This window comes from Puntigrus tetrazona, chromosome 12 (assembly GCF_018831695.1).
Source record: "Puntigrus tetrazona isolate hp1 chromosome 12, ASM1883169v1, whole genome shotgun sequence".
Lineage (NCBI taxonomy): Eukaryota > Metazoa > Chordata > Actinopteri > Cypriniformes > Cyprinidae > Puntigrus > Puntigrus tetrazona.
The window spans coordinates 19,444,023-19,466,522 of NC_056710.1; the positions used below are offsets into that span (position 1 = coordinate 19,444,023).

The window sequence follows — 22,500 nt, forward strand, 5'->3', positions numbered from 1 at the left end:
TTCACCCGAAGCTCAAAGGAAGGAAAATAAAATGTAAAAATATTTTTCGATTTTTGCTTCATTGTTGTTATTTTCACGGCAATATCTTCCCCCCAGTTTTTTTTTACTGAAAAATAATTAGTGAAACATGTTAATGGAATACATCCAGAGGTTTAATCTTCAATGTTTTTGAATTAGACTTGTAATTTATTATAATTCCTATTGATGATTCTCATTACTGTATTTTACTGTAAAAAACAATACTGTAATTCAGTAAAACAAACTGTCCTGGCACCATGCGTTATTGTTATTTTGAATAAAACATTAATATGTACACACATGATGTTAATTTACTGCATTAATTTCTTGCAAATAAGTGTATTTTAAAGACACTAAAAGGGTATAAATAATGCAATACATTTAATTAAAATTGATTGATGGTCCTAACAGATAATTTGCAATAAGAAAGCAATTTATTTATTCAGCATTACAGTAATGAGAATTAATGTGCACAATAAAAATCTGTCTAAAATCACAACAAAAATAAATTAATTAAAATTAAAATTAAAATTAAAATTTAATTAATTTTTAATTTTATTTTCAGGTGGAAAAAAAAGATCTTATTTTTGAAAGGCTTTAAGAAATCCACCTCATCATATGCATAAACAGCTATGATAAACAACATCAAAACAAAATGTAGGCCATATACATTTATGGCTGCCACATAAAAGCAGGCCTACATGCCACTGTGCATCTTTATCTCCTTTTGTGTGTGTGTGTGTGTGTGTGTGTGTGTGTGTGAGAGAGAGAGATCATGGTTTATCATGCCGTTCAAACATGCAACGCAGTCCTACACTTCAGTATCACGCTTGTTGCTCCCGACAACAGCCGTGCGCTAGCGTCAAACAGAGATGCGCTCCGGCCTCGACCCTGAGCTCTAAACACACTGAATGCAAGTTTATGATGCCTGCAGAATTTACAGATGTAAACATCATCGAAATTGTAATGTAAGGCTGGAAGGCTGAATCCCGGGGGAAAAAGTCAGATCAGACCCCATTATACGACTCCCAGTGAACCGTCAGCTCTCCTACATCAAGCATGATAAGAAAACGCAGTGGTCAGAAATGGATTAGGACGTTCATTAATTCAGCTGCGGGATTATGGAAATCCTGAGCCGGCTCTGACGACAGCTACGGGAAAGTGGCAGAAACAATGATGATTTTTGTTGCTTTGCACTGACAGGAGCAGCCAGAAACAATAGAGCTCTCATTCCTGACAGGGTCAAGAGAGATTAGAGGAGAAGCGGGCGGAACACAGAGAACTCATTTATGCATCCAATCCCACCAAATCACATGCACTTCTGCAGATTATGACCAGCGTTATGATCAGCAATTAGCCAATCATGAAAATGTAAACAACGGAAGTGTAGTCATTTGAATTTCTTATACAAATATTACTGACATAACCATATGATATGGTACTTCATACAATTCAATTACATAAAATTCAATTAAATTAAGCAACTAAAAGGGTTTCTTCGGCATATTAAATTAAATTTAATTTAATTTAAAAATGTAAAAAATTAAAAATGTACATTTAAAAAATTTAAATGTAATTAATTTAATTAAATTAAGCAACTGAAAGGGCATATTAAATACAATTTAATTTACGTTTAAATTGTATAATTACGTTTAATTAAATTAAATATGGTGTATTCTGTAAGATGTGCTACTTAAAATAAAATATCATATGGTACTTCTTTATTTACTTATACATTTACTCACTTTCAAAATAAAATAAAATGGAAACTGAGAGGGTTTCTTCTGTAAACAAATAGCTTCGCTAGAACAAAGAGAACAATAATGTCTGGCTCAGAGCTAGAAATGACTACCATGTTTAAGAGGGAAATTATACAGCAATAAAACCCAGCTGCATAACTATAAATCAGTGACACACACCCACAAACATGCGTGTCTCACATTGTCTGGGCCTGGGGCAGGTAAAGTCAGTCTAATGCTATTTCTCTTCCTTACAAACCACAGCTTCAGCCTCATTTGAATTAAGGCTGACTAATCCATTACATTACGTGTTGCATCATCAGGCGAAATAATCATCTGAGACAAAAAAAAAAGTAAAAACACACATGTCTCATTCAGAAACAGCACTAGAACTCTTTCTAAATTCTCTCTGCTTGTCCATCCCCTAAATCAACCAAAAGCCTGAAAATGCGCAGCCTTCACATCAAGCTAATTCGATGAGAGGGAAATCTACCTTTCTTATCAGCGCTGCATGAGCACAGCCAATTAGGATCTGTTGAATGCTGCGAGAACAGGTTTCATTAGTAGGGAATTTTAATTGCGTTCTCTCCTCCCAGCATTAATCTCGGCGAGCGGGAAACGGATCGTTATATAGGACACGCCGCCTTTCTGTTCTTACACCCTGAAACACAAGAAGCAATTAACTCGACGCTGATTTCATAACTTCTCCTCTCTGCCACTGGATCATGATTTGTTAATCCAGCAACTCTAGGATTGCAAAATCTGGCAATTCGCATGCACTGTAATAACAGGCTTTCAATTCCTACGCGTTTGCCCAGTTCCCGCTAGCAGCTATGCGATGCATTGCAAAAAGCTAATTCCAGTTCCTTTCTTACTACTGCTGCTATGAGTCGCTTCGGACGAGCCGAACCTTGCTTTCAACGGTTTCTCCGTGTTTTGTAAAATTACAAATGTCAACAAAGGAAGTAAAGCAATTCGTCTCTTACTACATCGGGGGTGTCCGAGCTAAAGCCCGTGTATTAATGTCACGCAGCCCGCAGCATTTCTATTAAAGTATGATATGCATGGCCAGCCGGGCATAATCTATAAAATGTGCGGTAAAATGTAGCAGTAAAAAGCAAGTAATAACAATTTGTTAACTCGTATCCATTCTCATTTCTTTTCACGCGTGAGAAACATTATATATATATATATATATATATATATATATATATATATATATATATATATATATATATATATATATATATATATATATAGATTAATAGCGATTAATAACATTATAAAATTATTCTTTACAAAATAAATGTGTATATTTCTGTATATATAAAAACAAACTATTTATATTATAAATATACAAAAAATTTAGACATAATAATTATACACAGCAGACACACACACACAAACTAAAACAAACTAAAACCTAAAAAAATAAAATCGGTTAACAGCACTATATAATATATATATATATATATATATATATATATATATACATACATACACACACACACACATACAGATTATTTGAGTTGGTCAGTAAGTTTTTTTACAGCATTTTGTCAGAAAAAGATAACAGAAAACTATTTGAAATCCATTGAGCTTTAAAAAGGTCACAAGTTGAATGTTGCTGTAAGTGAGACTTTTCTACAGTCATCCACCGAATTTTTGCTCAATCGATGCCACGGTACCCTACAAACATTTAATCGTTTCACCATTCAAATGAAGTCACGTCACGATTAATTAAAAACCAAGTTCGAGTGGTCTAACATTGAATTTGAATTTAAAATTGAATTTAAGGCCAGTTCAAGGGAACCCATTCAGCACACGGCAGTCAAATGCCATTTGATTAATTGCAATATCTGTAAGACATTTACCAAAAAAGGGGCACGACGGCACTGTATGAAAAATAGAAACGTTGCACTAAATAACACAAAAAGCAATCCCGTTTGAGAGCAGTTATCTTCCAGTGACCCGGGCAGGAGGCGGAGGACGCTCTTATCAGACTTCTTGCCCTTCAGGCCGTTCATTATGAGAAACAGACTCTGATGTAATGTGATAGTAAGCATGGGTCCACCCTTTTTGGACTGCACTCTTTTCCTGCTTCACAGTCCGGATGTAAACAAATAGTGACACACTCTGCAGGGCTGTTATTATGCGCGTGTATACGTTTAAGCAGGGGCCGACAGGGCATCAGCCGCTTCCGCTCCCCCAGGGCCGACCGATCTAGCGAGATGACAGAAAATCATTTCAAATCCATCGAGCCTCAAAAAGGTCACAAGTTGAACGTTGCTGCAGGAGAACTCTTCTGAGAGCAGAAGCAGGAAAATCTTCTCCCTTTCTGAAGTCTGTGAGGAGTTCGTGAAGATTTACAGACGATTTCAGGTCAATGGAATAAAACGCGGATGCTGTACTTCCGCTGCTGACGGATCAACTTTTTGAGTCGATGAACGCGGATAATCATCCAGCCTCGTGTAGTTTCATTGGCATTCGCTGATATAGCATTGATTGGTAAACGCTGCGCTCCGATTTCTTGAGTATTGATTACGCTATCAATAAAATATTAAATGGAGAGGGACGCACTTTTGATGGAAGCGACTGCTGTTGTCAAGAAAAAAACTAAATGAAAATAAATATTTCAACTTTTTAGCACTGCAAATTATTAGTGATGTCGAATGATTAATCGCATGCATGTATATTTATTACGTATATAAATGCAAACACATGCATTCACATATTTAAGATGTGTTTATGTTATATTAACATTTTAAACATGAGAATAAAATAAATGTAAATATTTTCTAAATATATACTGTATTTATGAGTATTCGTATATACATAGTAAATATAGTACATATTACATAAAAACTTATTTTGGATGTTATTATTCATGACAGCACTGCAAATTATATATAATTGGATAATTATGTCTCGTAGCTCTCAGGTTTTTTCCCTCAAAATTGCAATTTATATATAATTGTATAGTGTATATTGTGTATATTGAGTTATAATATGATTTTTTTCTTTAGAATTGAAGTCATACTTTACATAAATAAATAAAAAAGTCGTAATTATGAAAATGTGAGAAAAAAAAAAGTAAGAACTGCAAAAGAAGCATTATTTTGTCCTCCACCGGTCAGCATATAAGCTTTTTCAAATTCAGCTAGTGCTTGCCGTTTTTTGGAGAAGTAACCTATGAACAGCTTTCTTATAGCTGTCTCCGCCTGTTAAGACAGGAGAACATATCTAACACAAAAAAACACATCATCATTCAATTAAAATCTAAATGCAGAATCCATTACAGCCTGGATTAGAAATATTGGAAATCTAATGAAAAATAATGCAAATCAATGTCAAAAGTCACCTGCAAACTTGATTTGATTTCGCAATGCAGCAGGCTGAAAGACAAGGTGATGAAATGCATCAGTAGGTCAACACTTTCGCTGATGTGTTAAAAAGGCCCACGCAAGTAGACTTCATCACTTTCTAAGGACAGATCAATTATGCAGACCAGAAGCTTTGCATGTAGTCATCAAATGAACATGCTCTGTGATTGTTCAGTATGTTTTTATATACGTTTATTATAAGGCTGAACACTCGAAGTGACAGCAATGGACCGCAGTCAGAGTAGATTTAATTTCTTGTATATAAAAAAAAAAATATGGCATTATTTGTTTGGTTAGATACTTAAAGTTTTTTTAAAAAGGCTTCAAAAACAAACGGTAATATTTTAAATTATTGTTTGAATTTAAAACAATGGTTTTCTGTTGCAATATACTTTAAAATTAGCATCTAAATATATATTTTTTATGTGTACTGTGTATATTTATTATGTATAAATAGATACAGAGCATAAATATTTACATGCATATACATTTATATTCTTATATTTTGTATTATATATAAATATATTTAACATTGAAAAATAACATATGCATGTATATATAAAAAAATTGTTTGTATTTATGTATACATAATAATTATATATTATGCAAACAAAAACTTTTATTTTGGATGTAATTAATTAGTCACTCATCATTTATTCCTGTGATGCAAAGTTGAATTTTTGTCAGCTTTTACTCACTTCTTCAATGTCACATGATTCTTCAAAGCGATTAATATTCACACTTCAGCGCAAAAAAAAGCTGTAAGGGCCGTTGTCTGATTCTGTGAAACTCACTAAAGCGAATGCACTTCAGAAACTTCCTGCAAGATAACTCTTGACTTGCGAAAATGCATGTGGCGGTGCAAAGTCTGGTTAAATGGATCACAGATCTCGAACTTGTCTGGCTCACTGGAGCGCAGAGGAAAGAAACCGAAAGGGAAAGGGTTTAAAACACCTCTCCAACCTCCAGCTGAGGAGTTTTCCTTAAACCCTCTGCTCCAGGCGAAAGCAAATCAAAACGGCTCTGACTCTGTGTTCCGATTCAAAGCAGAGCGTGTCTCTTAGACCAGATCGATACCTGCTTCGTAAACAGCTTCTTGAGTAAAAAAAACAACTCTGGATTAGAATCACCAAAGATTGAAGAAAAGCAAAGCAACCGTGTCTTGTCTTGTGAGAACATGACTGTGAGCAGGCCGTTTTTAGTCTGTCACTTATTCAGCTTTGGTTTTAAGCTGAATAAGCTCAGGGCCTTTATTAAAAAAATGAATGACTAAATGAATGTGACACTCACGCGTTATGGAAAAATATGCATTACAAGTCTAAAACATGTCGTTATTTCACGGCAATTTGCAAAACCTGCATTCTTGGAGCAGGAAAATGTCTTTATAATTGCATTTTCCTGATCTGCGCGTTAATTCCTGCTCTTCAGTCAGACGTTATCTAACATACTTTCAGTTCTTCTGTCTGATATGAGGTTTCAATTCCTTTTGTGACGGGTCTGAGCTTAGTTTACTCTGTGTAAACCTCATTTGGCATGGCAACCGAGACCATAAGTATTGCAGAAATAAGTTTATACTTGCGTTTTGGTATACCTTGAAACCTAAAACCAGCCTACTGAGTCTTCTGCACTCGGTGCCCTATCGAGCCTACGCAAAAGAAAGTCGGTCTAAAAATTCCTCTTTATCCTACGGGAATAAGATCTGCCAGCCGCACCCCTGGGTCCCCGGCGTTTCATCTCGCAGAGGATCGCTGGGGAACGAGATTGTGCTGAAATTAACAACTTCAATCAGTTCGACTCTCGAGTCGAGGAACAATAAGCAAGAGCTCTGCTTGTGTGGGCTCATTTAGTTTGGCTCATTGCGAGCTGAAAATTACGCACCATGCTGTTTTAAAAGTAACGGTGGGCCCAAGTAGACACACCCTACGGTTTTCCCAGCCAGTTTGCTTCAGGAAATGACGGGCATGGGTCAAGTTTAACAACAAATCCTGCCAAAAGCAACAGAAAAGCCCCTTAATTGATAGAAGAACAACCATACAATGACTCAAGAAAAACAGCAGGAATAGGACAATAATGATCTTCTTTCCGTAAGACTATGTGACTAAGATCCCCTGCTAAGCCACATCTGCTAAATGCGGTGGATTCATGAAACTAAAAGCTCATCAACCCTCCTGAGAGCTCTAGACGAGGCAGACGGTGGTGGTACTTGGTATCGCTGACTAGCACAGTGTTGTGTCTAGACCCAAACTAAATCTAGACTTATATCCAACATGATCATGAGTAAGACGCTTGAGTCAGATGCTCTCCAGGAACAACTGAACTCTTTTAGATGGTCTGGAATTAGTTTAATAAAGCGGATTCGGCTGCATTTACCGAGGTATGAGAATGTCTGAAAAATGCAGCTCAAACTGCTATAGCATGCTGTTAACAATGCCAAGGTCATGGGTTCAATTCCCAGGGAATGCATGAACTAATACAACACATGCCTTTAATACAATGCTAGATGCTTTGGATAAAGGTGTCTGGCAAATGAAAAAAATAAAAAAAGTAAATAAATGCAGTTAATGTAGTGTGGCATTAGCAGCACCAAGGTCATGGGTTCAATTCCCAAGGAGTGCATGAAGTGGAAAAAATGGCTTAGAATGCAGGGTCGCTTCGGATAAAACACATGCAAAAAAAGCAGAGTGATGAGATTATCTGAAAAATGCAGCTCAAATAGCTATAGCATGATGATAACAATGCCACGGTCATGGCTTCAATTCCCAGACAATGTATGAGTTGATAATTGTGTATCTTGAATGCAATGCAATGGATAAAAGCATCTGCCCAGTACAAATAAACGTGGTGTAGCAACATAGTAACAGTTCCAAAAACAAAAATCATGTCTTCGATACCTAACGAATACAGAAACCGAAAAACGCCTAGAATGCAATGTTTAATTAACAGCATCTTTCAAACGCATATATGTAGTGGAGTTTGGTGCTAGCAATGCCAAGGTCATGGGTTCAACTCCCAGGGAATGCCTGAGCTGATAATTGTATATCTTAAATGCAACGTAAGGCACTTTGGATAAAATCTTCTGCCAAATACATATATGCAAATAAATGTAGCATAGCATAGTGGTAGCAATGCCATCATAGGTTCGCTTACAGAAACTTATTTAAGCATTCCCAGAAAATGCATAAACTGAAAAACGGCTTCAAATGCAAAGCAATGCATTTTGAATAAAAGCATCTACCAAATGCATAAATATCAAAATCTCTGTTAAAGAACACAAAACTGTCACTTCAAGGGAAACTGGTGCAATAATACGCATTTTAGAAATTGAATCTGCATCCGTGCATTTTAAATGTAGTACCCTAAAATATGGGGATATAAACCCAGCTACTGTAGATCACTACTAGTGATAGATCATTAATCAGCACAAGGTCACATTGCTACAAAACTTTCCATCAGAAATGCTGCGGTGCGCAGATTCCTCAGCTAAGACGCTTGAAACATCATCTCACAGAGTAAACCAGAACTGAAAACATCCCTACAGAAAAAAAAATAAATCACATGTCATTATCATACCAAGGGAGGGATCATGTTTACTGTACAAATGTTTATATTTAGATGTGCAGAGATATCAGCAACAGAAGGATACAGTTACCAACGCTCAGAAATCTTAGCTACCGTTTCTGTTGTCTGAATGATATCCATCTGTTACGTTAGCCATAGATGTAAAACAAATTTACACTACCTTTCAAAGCTTTGGGGTTTTGTAAGATGTCTTAAAGGAATGAATGCTTAATCAGAGTTTTATTTCAATATCCATACCGTTTTTCACAAAAATATAAAGAAGCATGTCAGCAAATCAACGTATTAGTATGACTCTGAAGGATCATGAAGACTGGAAATTCAGCTTTAAATTATATTTACAAATGTATTCATATCTAAAATTGTTACTTAAAATTATTATTAAACAATAATGCTGTATTATTTTAATTGTGTTTCTTATAGTGAGCATAAGAGACTTCTTTCAAACGTTAAAATTCATACCCACCCCAAACGTCTAAAAGGTAGTGTATGCTTGTGTACCGGAGCCTTAGCGAAGACGCCTTGAGCAAATGCTAGTTCATTTAGACAGAAAAGCACTCTTTCAGATGACTGGACCTCCCCTCCCAGCCTACAGACAGACTGAACACATTATCATTATTATGATGATATTTTCTCCACGGCACACCGAGGCTCCTGCGGGACAGGGTGATGAAGGATCGGCTTGTTTTAGCACTTTGCACATCTGAGAATAACATGTTTCACATCACGCAAAAAAAAAAAAAAGTGTGAAGACAATCAGATAATCTGAGCCTGAAGCCCTTGGGTTTGTGCTACATTGCACCAGTCGTTGTCTTTTGGACCTACATGCGTTCAGCATGCTATACACACACACAACGCATATTGACCTTGCTTGAGGCTCTTTATAGAAAGCCTGATCTTTAAGGGTATAAATGCAAAAACAGCTATTTATTAGTACCCAAATGAACTTGCACTAGTGATTTCTGCTATTCAAGGCACTGTAAATGAGACTAGATTTGAGTTTTGGAAATGGCGAGACGGCTAAGACGCTCTGTGTGGTTTCAAGGCCCTTTCTAAGATGCTCCGAGTCACTACGTGTCACTGTAAATATGTCTAGGAAAAACAATTACCCACTTCATCACCTTTCAGAGCTAAAAATATTGGCCTGAATTCGCTGCGCGATCGGTTATCGTGTCGGTATCGCAAACATATGAAACACGAAAGCCCTTAACTACATCCAAAACAATTACTCAACTATTCTGCAGAAGCTAAACTGATTAACTCGACGGTCTAATCACCATCTAGCGGCCCATTTCGACAAATTGCTGTTTTACAAGTTGTTTTTCTGAGCCTGAAACCATTATGATAATAACTAGCACAATAGAGAAGACGAACAGCACTTCAGGGAGGACACAGAGTTGCTAATATCAGACGACTATGTAAATGAGTGAGCTTTTAAAGGCTGAAATGGCAAGCCAGAATGCACACACAGCTTGACTTTACAGACAGACAGAGAAAGCAAGCTGTTCAGGTCAATGCCAATCCATTACGCATCAGAACATTAGTCTTGTAGGTACGTCTATATTTGTGAACACCATATTAATTGCAAGACATTCCACTGAGAATACAGTAATATTAGAGCATATTAGCGCACACAATTAACATCAAATTGCACGCAGAACCCACTTTACTTTCATAACTATTTTCTGTTTATAACCAAATTCAGAGAAGGACTAGATTTATCCATTAGACCGCCAAGTTATCCATCAAACCTGACCTAACAATATGTCATTTTTAGGAAAGTACTTGGCGTGAAGATCCACCCCTCAACGTTACGTTGGCATATTGCGCAAAAAAGTACACAAGTTGATATGAATTAGCCTCCAAGCTGCCAAAATGTGGCAAAAGCTAAGAATCGCAATGAGCGTGTGTTGACAGTTTTGCTTCGTTCGCTCATTAGTAAGCACACAAACATGCAAATTTAATTCAAACACGAGTTTGTTTTTTCATCAGATCAGATTTGGAGAAATGCAGTGTTCCATCACTTGCTCACCAATGGATCCGCTGAAGTGAATGGGTGCCGTCAGAATGATAGACCAAAGAGCTTAGAAAGACAACACGGTAATCCACAAGTAATCCACACCACTTCCCTCCATCAATTAAACGTCTTGTGAAGCGAAAAGCAACGTGTTTGTAATTTGCAAAACTGATAGACAACAGGGGATGGAAGTCGAAAGCCGTATACTTGTAAGAAAGAAATCAATCCCCTGTTGTCTCTCCCGCTGAACAGTTTTGCAAGTTACAAACACGATGCTTTTCACTTCACAAGATGTTAACTGATGGACTGGAGTTTACTGGGAGGTTACTTATGGCGTTTTTGCTTGTGATGTTTTTGGACACTTTAGTATAGGTAACAATTTTTCCCTCGATAAAATCTTATTTTGCTGCTTATTAATAGTAAAGTAGCCGTTGAGTTTAGGTATTGGGTAGGATTAGAGATGTAAAATAAGGCATTAATATTTGCTTAATTAGCACTAATAAAGGGCTAATATTCTATTAATAAAATATAATATAATATTTATATAATATTCTATTAATAAAATAGTGAAACATATTAGTGTTAACAAAAGTAAAATGAACACTAAAAATTAAGTTTTAATATACTTACAGTAAATTTACAAAATATATGATCTTTACTCAATGTCCTAAGGATTTTTGACAAAAAAAAGTAACAAAAAATTTATTTTAATGTATTTACAGTAGTACATTTACAAAATATATGATCTTTAATCAATGTCCTAATGATGTTTGGCAAAAACAATTGACACATACAATGTATTTTTAGCTACTGCTATAAATATACCCCAAGGACTTTTGTGGTCATGTATAGAGATAACATGCACCAACAAAACCATGCACAAACAGACCAGAAACACTTCTTTTGAAAGCAAACAGGATCGATTCTGATATATGTTGACTTCAAAAAGGAGTTAAATGCGAGATGCTTTCTACTCGCCTTGAGGTCAGTAATAAGGCTTTCGGCTCTTAGTGGTTCTGACAGGGCAAAACACTGAAAGAGTTGTCCTTTGAACTGTGAGTTATTAGAGTAGATATGAACACAGTCAGTGTAATACATCACATTAAAACCGCCTCAGGGCAACGGGGCTGATCTGCCAGTATTTAGGATGCACGGCTCTCGATCTCGCTCCTTCTACATCTGAATGAACAAACTCCGGAGTCTCTGCAAAGACCTTGTTGAGTGCATCCCTCAGTGCTCTAGAACAAAACCACTTTGTACCGCTCTGAAAGCTACAGTGCCTCAGAAGCTCAGAGCTTGTGCGATAACGCGCTAGAGCCGCAGCGGCGCGTCTAACCCGGCTGCCTCTGAGAGCAGAAAAGCTTGTTCCATCATTTCAGACCCAGGAGGCTGGAATTAAATCGCTCAGGAGAGCTGCCTTTACTTTGAACGTCTCGTTGTCTGTGGCTCTCCACCTTGACGTACATGACTAATCTGCAAAAAGACAAAGAAGGCTCTAATTTAAGCCATGCTCTCTTACGCCGTGGGAGAAGCAGGACCGTGACATTCAAAGCCAGCACATGCTGCATTAGCGCACGAGGCTACAGACGTTAAAGTGCGCTGAAATCACGTCAACGTATGGCACCGAAATATTCCACATGTAAATGATTTATAATAAGACATCAAATCTTTATGTTTAGCAGCACTGAACTGTCTCTTTACGGCTCGGAGGCACAGGGGGCGGGCGATTTCTCTTACAGTATCAGCACATGAACGGATTAATCCAGAATTTACTGACAGCAGAAAATTAAAGGCGCTGCCTCTAAACGGATCACCTTCAAAGGACGCTTTAAAAGAGATGTAAAGGTAAAAGTGGGGATGTATTTTTAAAGACGGCTGGTGCCAGAAAAATCACCACGGTAAATGATCACGAGCTCACGTTTACATCAGTTAATATACATTTTAAGTTTTGCGATGAGAATTTCTTTAAACTAAAATGAATGTTTTTACTCAGCGAGGATGATTTCAACTGAAAATGTGAGACGTTTCTTATGTTATTTTGAACTTTCTGAAACTTTTCCACACTGATTGTAATTAGAAATGTTTCTTGAGCAGCAATTCATTACGTTACAATGATCTTCAACTGGAAAAAAAAAGTTACTTTAAATTATTTCACTGTTTTTTCCATCAAATAAATGCAGCATTGGAGACTTTTAAAAAAACGAAAAATTGTACCGTCCCCATTTAAAACAAAAATAAATACCTATTTTACTCACATACTGTGAATATTACATTTACATACATTGGTATATTCACTTTAACACTCAGCATTAAGTGACTGTAATCATGCTAAAGACTTCTGGTAATGTGCATATATCCATTATGTTACATCTGCTTCATGTGTGGCTCATTTATACTATTTATTTAATGGTGCCAATAGGCATCAATAGAAACGGTTTACCTAAAAATGTACATTTACGCACCCTCATCCCATCCAAATCTGTACGACTGATGCAGCACTGAAAGAAATGTTCAAATGCGTCACGCCTGGAGCATAAAGTTTTAATCCGCAGAATCATGAGATGTAAGTGCTGCGGTGAGCATCAAAACAGTGAACAAAACATACACTTGTGTCTTTCTTACAAACAAAGCTATTATGTAAGTCATGCAGACTACTTTAATTATAATTTTATGGTGCTTTTTTTAAGAGTTCAACAGTCCCTGGCATGCGTCTGCTGTGTGGAAAAGAATTTGGACATTCTTCAAAATATAGCCGTTTGTTTTCCGCTGGAGAGACGGAGAGAGAGAGAGAGAAAAAGAAGAAATATGGGTTAGGAATGATATGTGGGCAAGTAAATGATGCAGATTTTCTCTTGCAGCGAAACCGTTCCTTTAAAATCTGTTGAAACATCTTGAACGCGGCATCTCCAGATTGTGTTATTGTTCTGGAATCTCATGCATATTCACGCAGACTTGAAGCCTGACGGTCTGTCTGTCTGCGTGTGTGTGTGTTCATGTGTGTGTGTACACACGGGCTGGTGTGAACTGTGGGGGTGAGCGCCGTAACAACGGTCTCTTTAGGAGGGGTGTGTGACATTGGGTTTTAGTTCTCAGGATGTAAAAACATAACCAGAGAGAAGATCTCACGGGGCACTCCACCCTCACACACACACACACACACACACGGCCCTTCGTCCAAATACTGCTCACAGAGGAACCGGGGCAAAAATGCAGAGCCAGACACACACACACACACACACACACAGACGAATGAAGCAGAAGCTTCTCTAAAGCCGTGAGATCATCCTGCGATCACATTTCAAAGGTGAACTAGCCTGCAGCTCTGTCTCCGTCTCCGTCTTCAGAGAGAGGTCATCATAGCTTGATTCTCACAGTAAAACTTTGTCTGCTCACAAACACGTGTCGCATGGCTCGGGCCTGAGATAACGCTTGGATTCATCAAGATGCTACATAAAACGCAACAGTAGAAACACGGAGAAAATCTTGCTATAGCATTCAACAAATGCTATTATAGCATAAAACCAGTATGTTTGGGGAGGAAATATATATCTTCTTTTCCGTCAAGCATCCATTTAAACAATCAAAGTAAATTTATAGTTTTACAGATTTCTATTTTAAACTAATGCTGTTCATTTTATCTTTGCATTCCTGAAAAATTCAAACGTTAATAAATATATTGGCGATCCCACTTTTTTTGTATAGTCCTGAATGAATCGGTAAAATAAGGAAACCAAACGAAGCAATGCCACACATATTTATGACAAAATCTTTTAGGATGTGCTCAACTCGTCAACGAACTCGATTTTTTTTTTGCCAGCGGGGAACAAGGTAACTGAGTGCAAAACGGTAAAAGGGTGAAGATATGTGCTGGGAAATGCTTTTTGCCCCTCGTATTTCTGGGCAGCTGAGCCTATGACATCATTGGCTCTTCCCCTGACAGCTCAAATTCAATCCAGATCTGCTTCCTGTCCATTCCAGCCGACGCAACCCAAGAGAATCGCACGCGTCTCTTCCTGTTCAACTCTCGAACGCCGCTGATCTTCAAAGCCATAGGAGAGATGTGAGAAGCCGTCGATCGCGACTGTTTCTTAATGAGATTACACGGAGAGCAAATCGAGAAAAAGACAATATAAGAGAGTATAAGAAAAGAAAAAAACAAATTAATTTGCCATTTATATTATGTGCGACGTCTCAGTGAGCTTCTCATCATTTTTCATTATCTAAAAAATTATTTTAGAACTAGTATTTCAAATGTCTAACATAATTGGTCTTGCATATTATTTTGATTTTTAAAAAATTATTAAAACTCAAAATTTTGAACGGTAGTGTAAATGCTTTTATTTTTAGTTTTTGCATCCATTAAGTACCAAACTAAACCAGAGAATAATCTAATGAGATGAAGCAATAATGCAAGGATATTTAGTATATAAACGCTTTTGTTAATAAAAAAAAATACTCTACATTGATTTTATATGTACTGTATGTCAAAAACGGTGTTAACATTTTGATTAAAAATAAATGCAATTATCATTTAATTAAAGATTAAAATAATTTAATTATAATTTAAAATAAATATAATTATTATAACTCATTCAACATTTAATTAAAGATTAAAATAATTTAATTATAATTTAAAATAATTATGTATCATGAGTATTTACCGGAAAAACATTTGAGACAAAGCCGATCCCTGAAATAACTGAAACTCCGTGAATGAACCATCTATCAAGTCAGCAGAAAAAGCAATAAAAAAAAAAAAAAGCAACCTCTCAGCAATAAACCTGTGGGACATCCCACGTGCGTTCACAGCCAAACGCCAGCTCTTCCTGAAGAATTAACTTCTTAAACCCCTAACACTACAAAGACAAACGCCAGCACGCATATTTACATAGTTTACATAATTGCACGCCTCAAACATCCCAAGCATCCGCGCGCGTCCTCGGGTGGATCTGTGAAGCGTGCGTGTCGCGGCAGGCCTCGGCGCGAGGGACGCATGGAGAACACGAGCGAGCGGCAGGTAGACCCGGGAGGAATCTCAGAAGAGCACGTGTTGAACGCAGCCCAGATGCTGCCACACCCTGTCAAACACACAGTCCTCACCCTCCTCCATAAAGCCATTACAACTCCAACCACTTCCTCCAGCTCACGGGCGGGTGGCCACCAGATGTGTTCTTATGCTTCATCCTTCACTGTACATTCAGCTACTGGTTGTCATATTACTACTGTCGCTCGTGGTTCAGGTCAGGGTCGGTTTAAATAATAGAAATAATGATGAAAATATAAAAATAAAAGCTTGTTAAAACAGTAATAAATACTATAATAGTATATAAATAATACTAAAATTAACACCATTGAACTATGAACATTTCTTTATTTATTTAAGATTTTATTAAATATATATTTTAAATATATATATTAAATATATATATATATATATATATATATATATATATATATATATATATATATATATATATATATATATATATATATATATATATACTATTAAATATATTTATAAATTATATTAATATAAATATAAACATGGTTTTCAATTTTCTAAATATATACTGTATGTATATAAATCGATAAAAAAAACTTCGCTTTTAGACTTAATAATAACAAAAACTTTTATTTTGGATGTGATTAATCATTTAATAAAAAAAAATAAATAGTTTCCTTTTCAGAACGCATAACTTTAAATTACAGTAAATTGTTGTAAAAATGGGTCAATATTCTACAGCTCTGCAAGGAACTGCTGTGACCAAAACAGAAACATGCTTTTTTTTACATGAATAAAACCAAATGACCAGACGAGAGAAAGAGAGAGAGAGAGAGAGAGAGAGAGGAGGAAAGAGTATGGAGAGGTACTGGTTTTCCTCACAGGAAGTTGCCTCTCTGTCTGTCTCTACTTTCCTGCGTTTCAACATACTAGAATAGCCAAGACTTCCAGTAAATGAATGCATACATGCCCGAACAATGTCCTGGATCTTCCGTCTGCTCTCTCTTGAGCGTCAGGACACAAACCAAATCAGACATCTTCTCAGCTGCTTTAAGAAAATGCGTGCTTTCGCGCGAAATTTCAAGGAGAAATGAATATATTGACTGTACTCCATCAACACAGCTGCCGGAGAACACGATTCCAGACAGCTTAATTCACTCGATTACACAAGCAAACAAGCTTCAATCCCTCTAATGAGCCTTTTTTTCTCGGCTTCCTGATCGTTTTGCTTGGCACACTTTCCACAGAGCACCAGGACTTTCTTCTGACCCCGACAGATCTAACGAGCAACGCACAAATAATCAGCTTCGCCCACTAAACTGCAACGGCTGCGGACCAATTAGCTCCCACTGTTACCCACGAGCAAAAAACTACCACTGCTTCAAAGAAAATGTTAAACGCAACACCACCAGCGAGAACGCACAACACAGCAGGGACTGAACCGGCATTATTAAATGAAACACACACTCCCAAACGAAAAAAACTATTCTGAAAACAGTAAAGCGCATCTGTTTATTCTTACAGAAAAGCATCTGTTTATATTCCAGGTCAAAACTATCTGTAACTTGCTGGAGATGCACGTCATCTCCAAATACTGTCAACTAAGTCTGACTTTTCTCTTCTGAGCAAATATATCCACAACAACGGCATGCATCGACAGAAAACATAATGCAATCGTTGAGAAGAAACACACTGCTTCAAAATACTCTACATAACAGGCCCTCTTGATTTCTGTCTAACAATGTTTTATAAGAAACTACGGCTCCGTTGCGGTCCCATTTAAATGCACGGATGTAAATATAAATAATTGCGTTTGTCTTCAGATTTTCGCTTCGGTGAAGGAAAATATTCCAAATTGCATTCATAACACGGCTTTTTGGCTCACGTTATTGCGTCACATTTGCTGAATGAAGTCCAATACATGCTTGCTACTAATTCTGGGATGCCGGTTCCAAAAACAGTGCCCAGTTTGCTCAAAATATGCTATTTCTCAAAATATGATGCGTTGTACAGATGTCAGCACACAACTATCCTCAATTCTGCGATTCTTAATAAATTATTTACATTTAAAAAAATAAATAAATATATATACACTACTTTGATGAGTGCGTTGAGGCTGTAATCTGAAAAAAAATATTATTGCTATTTTAACAGGACTTTTTTTTGCTAATCACCATATTTTGCTGTGTTAAACCTGTTTTAAAGGCACGCACTCATTTTTGCAGTTAAAAAGACTGATTATGAATTAAAGTGATTGATCAGATACTTATTGATACAGAACAAATACTTATTGAAACCACGAATACGTGCATGTCTCATCGCCAGCAACAAGAGTGGTGTAAAACAGACGGGCTGCTGCAGAAAATAAGCCGGTTCTGAATTCAGGTTCAAGTTCTGCCTCTGCTGTGAAAGACACCTACGCTCCCGAGGACCGCGCGCATGGCATTCCTCTCCTCCGCGCGCTCACTTCGCAGATCCGCAAGGGATGAGAGCGAACGGCGAGTCCCCAACGAGCCTTTCCCCGAACTCCCGTCTCGCCCCGCTCGCTCCACTAACCCACATAACGAAGAAACCCGCGGATCGCCCGGGTTACCGACGCAGCCAGCGCGCTCCATCTAACCTTAGGTCCGCCGCCTATCGCGTGCACATGCTTTTAAAAGGTGAACGGAGCGCGTCAGGGAAAGCTAACCAATCTCAAGAGCTGGTCGGAAGCGAGCGTGCAAGGGTGTATCAAACGCGCCGGAGCGCACGGGCTCCGTTACGCGCTGAAAAAAAACAACAACATTCCTGCACATGTGCCACATTGAATACCGCAGTTTGCATTCAGATCATAAACACCCACATCGTTCTCTTACCGTAAAGTCCGACACGAACGCGTTTTTTTTTTCCTCCCAAGCGCGCGGATGGTTATGATCCGGTGGTCGGGAGCGCAGAGCGCGCCGGGCGGCTGGTGAAAGCTGACCGCTGCTGCTGGAGGAGGAGGAGGAAACGGGAGGATTTGTGTTGATCTGCAGATTTACTCCTCTGTCAGGGGCTCACCCGCTTCTCACTGGTTTCCCGTGTGCTCAGAGCCGCCTGGCGACCATTTCTGAAATGATACGAACAAGTGTGCGTCCAAAGCACAGCCTAAACCCAATGCTGTTCTTATGACGGATGCGGCGTTATTCCTCTAGGGGGCGCGCGGTGGCCCAAAATGCTGGATTAGATTCATTGAAATCCAATGAGTGTTTATTTACATTCAAATGTAGTGTAGCTATATTTATATTTATATTTATATCAGGTCTCTGGCATTTGGTGCAGGCTCTAATGCAGTCCGATGAAACGCTTTGCGTATAAAAAAACGAATTGTTATTTATGTACTGTTCAATTATTATTTTACTTCAGCGTTCACCCCGGTTCTCCTTTAGTTCATTCGCTAACTTTGTTGACTTTAGTTCTGGATTGTATCTCAAGGTCTGCCGAATTTCGGAGTTTTTTAGCTCATAATCCTGTCAGGTTCTAGTTTTAGTTTTCGCTTCGAGGTGTTTGATGAACAAATGGAAAAACGAAACGCATCGTTCAGTCACCGCAAACGCCTGTGATTGGTCCACCCCGGTCAGCGCAAAGGAAAATGACGCATTCCACGTGACCAGTAGACGATAAACTCCGCCCGATTATTACTCCGCTGTTATGCTACGCCCGTTCTACGCTTTTACTCCGTTTTCATTAGTTTTACAGCAATTGTTGAGCACACAGCAGACGTGGAAATGTTTTTGAAATTAAACGCAGTTTAATCATCAATGCAAACAACAACCGAAACCATTTCTACATGGCCCAAGTAGAAATAATTAAGCAAAACGAATAGAATTGTTACAGATGCGTAATGGTTAATCTGATTTCTGTCTCTTTTTTAGTATACACACATGTGGCCTATGCAATAGTTACATCACAAGGCTGAATGAAAAAAAAGACGCGCCATCTGCTGGTTGAAATATAACAGTTTTAATTATTTTTAAAAAAATATTTTAATTTAGTGTATTGCATTGTTCTGGACCACACGCCGGTCCTGTTATCTCCCTTTGTAAGTGGTTTTATTTGTGGGTGTGTTGTGATCTCCACGCTGATACCCTATCACTTTAAACGGACTTTGGACATCTTTTAAAGCGTCGCACTAAAAATAAACACAGCATTCAGGAAATGCACATCATTTATGTAATATAAACACGCTTTCCGACCACGATGAGTTTTTGACGTCTGCGTAACCAATGCAGACAGTTTTAAATTAAAATGCATATTTTTAAAGTGTAAAACATTTTTATTTAAGCGGCGTTTACCTTTATATTTCATCACTAGCTAACAGCCTACTAAATCTGCTTTGAATAAATGTAAAAGGCATATTCATTAAAAAGCAATGAAGAAATAGATTCGTGAACGTTATGTCTTCTGTCATATTAATTATGGCTGGATAATGCACGGTGCGCCCAAGGCCATCACTCACGTGCCCTGTGATAAAATTGTAATGGCATGAGAAACTGCTCTTATAACGCCGACCCTCAGCAGTAATGATGATTTCTTGTTCTCCTCTTTCTGATCAAACCCACGTCACTCTCTTTACGATGTTGTGAGCTCCCATATAAATGGCATGACAACACGAGCAGCTGTCCGTGACTGTACAGACGATTGCTTTATGACTTAACGGCCCTCCCGTTCATCTTGAAGCCCACCTGAGATCAGTTTCCCCACCCAAGACCAAACCAGGGCACCGGCAGGTGCTGGTTTGGGATCAGTGACAAAGTACGGCAGCGTTTATGACCCCGGCAGCCACCAACACCTCACCTCCTCCCCTCCAGACCGCTCATTTTCCAACAGGGATCGAGCTAGAACAACTTCAGGACCTAAAAAACACCCCAAAAGAGGCCATGCCATCGGGGAAGAAGCTAGCGCATTTCTTCTCGAGCGCCGCTTTGTGTGCGGCCGGAGTGGTTGTGCTGGGCTTCGGGATGTCGACGGATTGGGCCGACGCCGTCTTGGACTGCGCTCCTCCCGGGGGAGAATTCGATGGGACCTCCAGCCTCACGACTGGCCTTTTCAACGGCACAGAAACCAAAATCAGGTGTCCCAGGATCGACTCGCCGGGAAAAGCGGTGGACGGTGAGCTTGGGATCGGACTTGAACTCTTGAGCTTTTACGTTACATACGCAGACGCCGTTTATGGCCTTTTTGATGCGTGTTAAAAATGATTAATTTGAGCTAATTAAATAACCGTTTGTTAAAATAAAACGAAACCGATATTTATAATTTAGTTTCGAATGGATAACGAAATATCAGCATTTATTTTAATACATCGTTTTAAGCAAAAACGTATAAAAATATGTTGCCTATAGCGCTCTCACAATAAAAAAGGTACAAACTGTCACTGGGATGATGCAAATATGTAAGATTAAGGTGCTATATGTATACTTTAGGTACTAAAACGAACCTTTCGGGTTCATATATGCGCCATTTAGGGGTAAATAAGGTATAAATATGTACCTTTTAAAAAGAGTGTGACAGCTTTTGTGTCATATTGTGGTTAAAAACCTGAGTGGAAAGTGATTCTCTAAATCTGCGTGAACTATAAGAGAAATAATACATATAATGCATCCACTGATATAATGCACCCCCTAAAAATGACCAAAAACCGATGGTGAAAAACTCCCGCAGCATCTGAATACCGCCTGTTCTGATTTTTTTGTCATCTAAACGCATTTGTATATTTTAAAATGTAGCATAAGGGCCCGAAATATATTATTATACCAAGAAGGGCGCTGATATTAATAAAAAGGTAGAACTAAAGTGACCTTTGGAATCTACGGGAGTTTGAACCGCCGTTCCATAAAAGTCACATGACCCTTTTTATGTCTGGAATTCATCAAAGGTGATGTCAATTTACGTCAGCCTTCATGTTAAAAAAAAAAAAAACATGTATAATAAAAATGTTATGCGACAAACTCATAATATGCTGTGTTTTCTCCTCCTCTCTGACACTTAGTGTTCACCCGTCTGGCAAAACTAGCCGGGGCTCCGATCATCCTGCACGGGCTGGTCGTCATCCTGTTGTCTCTGGCTCTTTTGGGGTCTGCAGGCAGTATTCTGGTCACACTGTACAACAGCTTCAGTAACCCATATCAGACATACTTGGGCCCAATAGGGCTGTACACATGCAGCGGACTCAGCGGTGAGCAAACACTCTCTCGCATCTCAATCTCAAACACTATCCGGCCTGCATCTGACCTCTTCATTTTAATTCTTCATTTAACTCTTTTTAAACGTCTAAAACTCCGGCTGAAGGTTTAAATGATTGTTGCAGTCATGCCGGGTCCTTTGGGTAAAACTGAGAAAATTGCACGTCTTTCTAATAATACGGAAAAACCAAAAAAAAAAAAAAACTGTTTCACAATTCAAACTGAAATCAGAATTGCACAATTGTAATATAAATAAACTGACTTTTTATATCTTGCGGTTCTGACTTTATATCCCACATTTTTTTGTTTTTAATATAAATGTAATAAACTGCAATACATAAAACCCACAATGAGATTAAAACTCTAAATGATCACTTTAAGTTTATATTACAAAATTTTAAGGTTAGTTTAAGGGTCAAAAAAAAAAAAATACAAACATTTTATTTGACTTGCAAAATATAAACTTAGCAATTCTGAAAATAAAAAGTCATTATTATGATATATAAACTTCATTATTTTCTCTCTCCACAGAATTTTGAGTTATAAACTCTGAATGTATATC

The 22,500-nt window shown here is 37.8% G+C and overlaps 2 protein-coding genes across 4 annotated transcripts in view; one reads left to right on the plus strand and one right to left on the minus strand.

Moving 5' to 3' along the window:
* The window catches only part of ptprea (protein tyrosine phosphatase receptor type Ea), a 65,419-nt gene extending 46,618 nt beyond the window's left edge, over positions 1-18,801 (minus strand). The window contains exon 1 of one of the 3 annotated variants that reach the window (XM_043254103.1): positions 18,591-18,801. The gene's annotated coding sequence lies outside the window, so the exon portion shown is untranslated. The remainder of the gene's footprint in view (positions 1-18,590) is intronic. The other 2 variants (XM_043254105.1, XM_043254104.1) reach the window with 2 other exon arrangements.
* Positions 18,802-20,507: 1,706 nt separating this feature from the next.
* Positions 20,508-22,500, plus strand: part of LOC122355184 (clarin-3) — a 3,234-nt gene continuing 1,241 nt past the window's right edge. Inside the window, exons 1-2 of the mRNA XM_043253232.1 lie at positions 20,508-20,865; positions 21,746-21,931. Of these exons, the coding sequence (XP_043109167.1) occupies positions 20,523-20,865; positions 21,746-21,931 (529 nt within the window). The 5' untranslated portion in view covers positions 20,508-20,522. The remainder of the gene's footprint in view (positions 20,866-21,745; positions 21,932-22,500) is intronic.